At 45.4% G+C, this 2,848-nt stretch overlaps 1 protein-coding gene across 1 annotated transcript; it reads right to left on the minus strand.

Annotated features, from left to right (window-relative positions):
- Positions 1 to 1,330: 1,330 nt before the first annotated feature.
- dleu7 (deleted in lymphocytic leukemia 7) lies at positions 1,331 to 2,150 on the minus strand. Its single transcript, XM_068039943.1, has 2 exons — positions 1,818 to 2,150; positions 1,331 to 1,537 (listed from the first exon to the last, which is right to left on the minus strand). Exons 1-2 carry the CDS (start codon positions 2,148 to 2,150, stop codon positions 1,331 to 1,333), a joined length of 540 nt encoding a protein of 179 aa, XP_067896044.1.
- Positions 2,151 to 2,848: the final 698 nt, after the last annotated feature.

The raw sequence follows: 2,848 nt of genomic DNA on the forward strand, positions 1-2,848 counted from the left end.
CTGAGCAGCCGGCCTGTGATTGGCGGAGGTGGGATCCCTGTCTTTAAAGGGAAGGGGGTCTCAGCGCTGGCCATGTAAGTGCCAGAACAACACAAGATCGTGCTGGGGTGGGGGGGGGGGGAGCTCAGAAAGGCCAAGGTTGGGCTCCCCCTACCTTTGCGGCCTGGCGTCGGGAGCCTCGCCATGCCACAAAATCCAGCCTGAGAAATCTTGCTGGGCTCCAGTGTGTACAGCATGCTTCTTATTTAGATGTGAATGCCAATAGAAGTAGCCCCTGGAGTTCGTTTTTTTTTAAACTGAACAGATCGTTTTCACATCACAACTGACACACACTATTCCCTTCAGCTAGTCTTAGTACCAGCGCACTGTAAGCTCGATTTATTGGCCTTATTTTGTTCGGTGTTAGGTCAACAACCAAAAAACAATAACATACATTTACATAACACCTTTAATGCAGTAAAAACACTACAAGGTGCTTCACAGGAATGTTATCAGACAAAATTTAACATGAAGCCATTTCAGGAGCTATTACAACAGATGAAAGCTTGGTCAATGATGTAGCTCGTAGTGAGTGACTTAAAGGAGGAGAGAGAGAGTTAGAGAGGTTTAGGGAGGGATTTCCAGAGCTTAGAGTCTAGCCAGCTGAAGGCACAGCCACCAGTTGTGGAGTGAAGAAAACTGATCAACAGAATGCACTCCAATGCCAACATGTGGTGCACTAGGCTGACCTATGTGTTGTCAGTCTGAAAGTGATCCATGTGCATGTATAAAATACACACACGGCAGCTCCTGAAAGACACATATGAAATGGGCTACATGTTTTGACCAACTGCATCATCCAACTTTATTTCAAGAGTAACAACAGCAGCTTGTATTCAGGATGAGAAACCCTGGACTAATAATCCTGAGAATGCGGGTTCAAGCCTGACAGTTTGATAATTTGAATTCAGTTTTTAAAAAAAATCTGGACATTAAAAAGCTGGTCCCAGTAAAGGTGACCACGAAGCAGTTGGGTTCACTAATGTCCTTCAGGGAAGGAAATCTGCCGTCCTTACCCGCTGTGGTCTGTATGTGACTCCAGGCCCCACTGCAATGCAGTTCCCTCTTACCTGCCCTTTGAAATGGCCACTCAGCTGTATCAAAGCTGCTATGAACAACTATAATCCACATGGGCTGCCGCGGCTCAAAAAGGCAGCTCGCCACTACCTTCTCAAGGGCAATTCGTAGGGGGTGGGCAAGAAATGACGGTCACGCCAGTGATGCCCACATCCTGTGAATGAATTTTTTAAAAATTAAAATTGAAAAAAAAATCATGTTTCTTTTCCTAATTTCAGATATCCAGGAACTTTTCAACCAGTTTTTTCAGCACACTGGCTGTCTGTAGGTGTGATCCTGAATTGTCAGATGACAGTGACAGCAACAACTGGTTAACAAAGTCTCGCAAGCATTGCTCGATGGCTTTCAGATCTGCATCTAATCGGAGGCAATCCCCTCTAGTTGCCATGCGACTGCAAATATTCCTGAGCTCCGCGCTGAGCTGGAAGAAGAGCAAACAGAAAATGTTGGCAAAAAATGCAACGCTGCTTCAGGCACAAAACTCACCCGCAGCAAAACGGATTTCTAATTCAAGGGTTTACTTTCAGCGGGGCTGCTCTGCAGACAAAAGGGTTGAACGGTTATCTCCAAATAGTGCAGTCAGATGCGGATACTTCAAGGAGCAATTTTGTCTGCTTTCATTCGATTCAGGATTATGGATGAGTTTTTTGAAAAATATTCCAAAATTTATGGGATTTTCACCGACCAGCATTGCACCTTACCTTAGACTCCATGTGGAAGTGTGTCTCTTGCAATTGGTACAAGGAATTTTGCTCTAGGTTTAATAAATCTGAAGTGAAGCCGATTAAACGGGTTAACCTGCTCTTTCTGGCGACCTGCAGGATTGTTTTCCGTTTACTGGAAGGAGCTGGGGACGGCGCTCGCTGTTGGGTGCTGGATCCGGGCTGGCTCAGGTTGGATGTGTTCCCAGCTGTATGGTCGGTGCTGGGCTGGTCTGAGCCAAGGTGCCGCTTATCCTGCAGGTATTGGTGCAAGATCGCCAGAGCGGACTGCTGGTGGGCGATGCAAGTTTGTAGAGTGGCTGACCTCTGCATTGTCCAGATCCGCACTGCTTACCAGTGAACGGAGGGAAGTTGTTTCAATGGAAGGGCATTGTGCAGAGTGGGCCAGTCTTAGACCTGTTCTCTCCGCCCCTCTGGCTCTCCACATCTTTGGTGTCCAATTAGTTTGAGCCGATTGTACTGAATTAATGCAAATAGTCTGTAGCAGATAGCTGTTATATTAAATTTGCATAGGTTTATTAATATTACAATCCAGTTATTGGTCTTTGGACAATCCGACAGTGTTCCTGTTAGAGTATAAGTAGATATTGTATTATTAATGTAGTTGTGTTAGTCTTGGCTCACTGGCAGCACTTTTGTCCCTAAATCAGAGATTGTGGCTTCAGGTCCCACTCCAGAGATTTGAGCACATAATTTAGGCCGCAATTCCAGCGCATCATCAAGGAAGTATTGCACTGTCAGAGGTGAGGTCTTTCATATGAGATGCTAAACTGAGGCCCTGAGGATACTATTCCAGGAAGAGATTAGGAGTTTCCCCCAAGTGTGCTGACCAATATTTATCCCTGCACCAGGAAAGCAGATTACCTACTATTTTCAGTAAAAACAGAAAATGCTGCAAATGCTGTGGAGAGAGAAACAGAGTTAATATTTTCGGTTGATGACCTTTGGTCATAACTGGAAAATGTTAGAGATGTAACAGGTTTTAAGCAAGTGCAGACATCGGGAAAGGG

This window comes from Heterodontus francisci, chromosome 10 (assembly GCF_036365525.1).
Source record: "Heterodontus francisci isolate sHetFra1 chromosome 10, sHetFra1.hap1, whole genome shotgun sequence".
NCBI classification, from domain to species: domain Eukaryota; kingdom Metazoa; phylum Chordata; class Chondrichthyes; order Heterodontiformes; family Heterodontidae; genus Heterodontus; species Heterodontus francisci.

Excerpts from the sequence above, each read along its gene's own strand:
- dleu7 (XM_068039943.1), bottom strand. The coding sequence starts at position 2,150 with ATGCAGAGGTCAGCCACTCTACAAACTTGCATCGCCCACCAGCAGTCC. Across the intron at positions 1,538-1,817 it reads ACTTCCACATGGAGTCTAAG|CTCAGCGCGGAGCTCAGGAA; the intron begins GTAAGGTGCAAT and ends CTCTTCTTCCAG.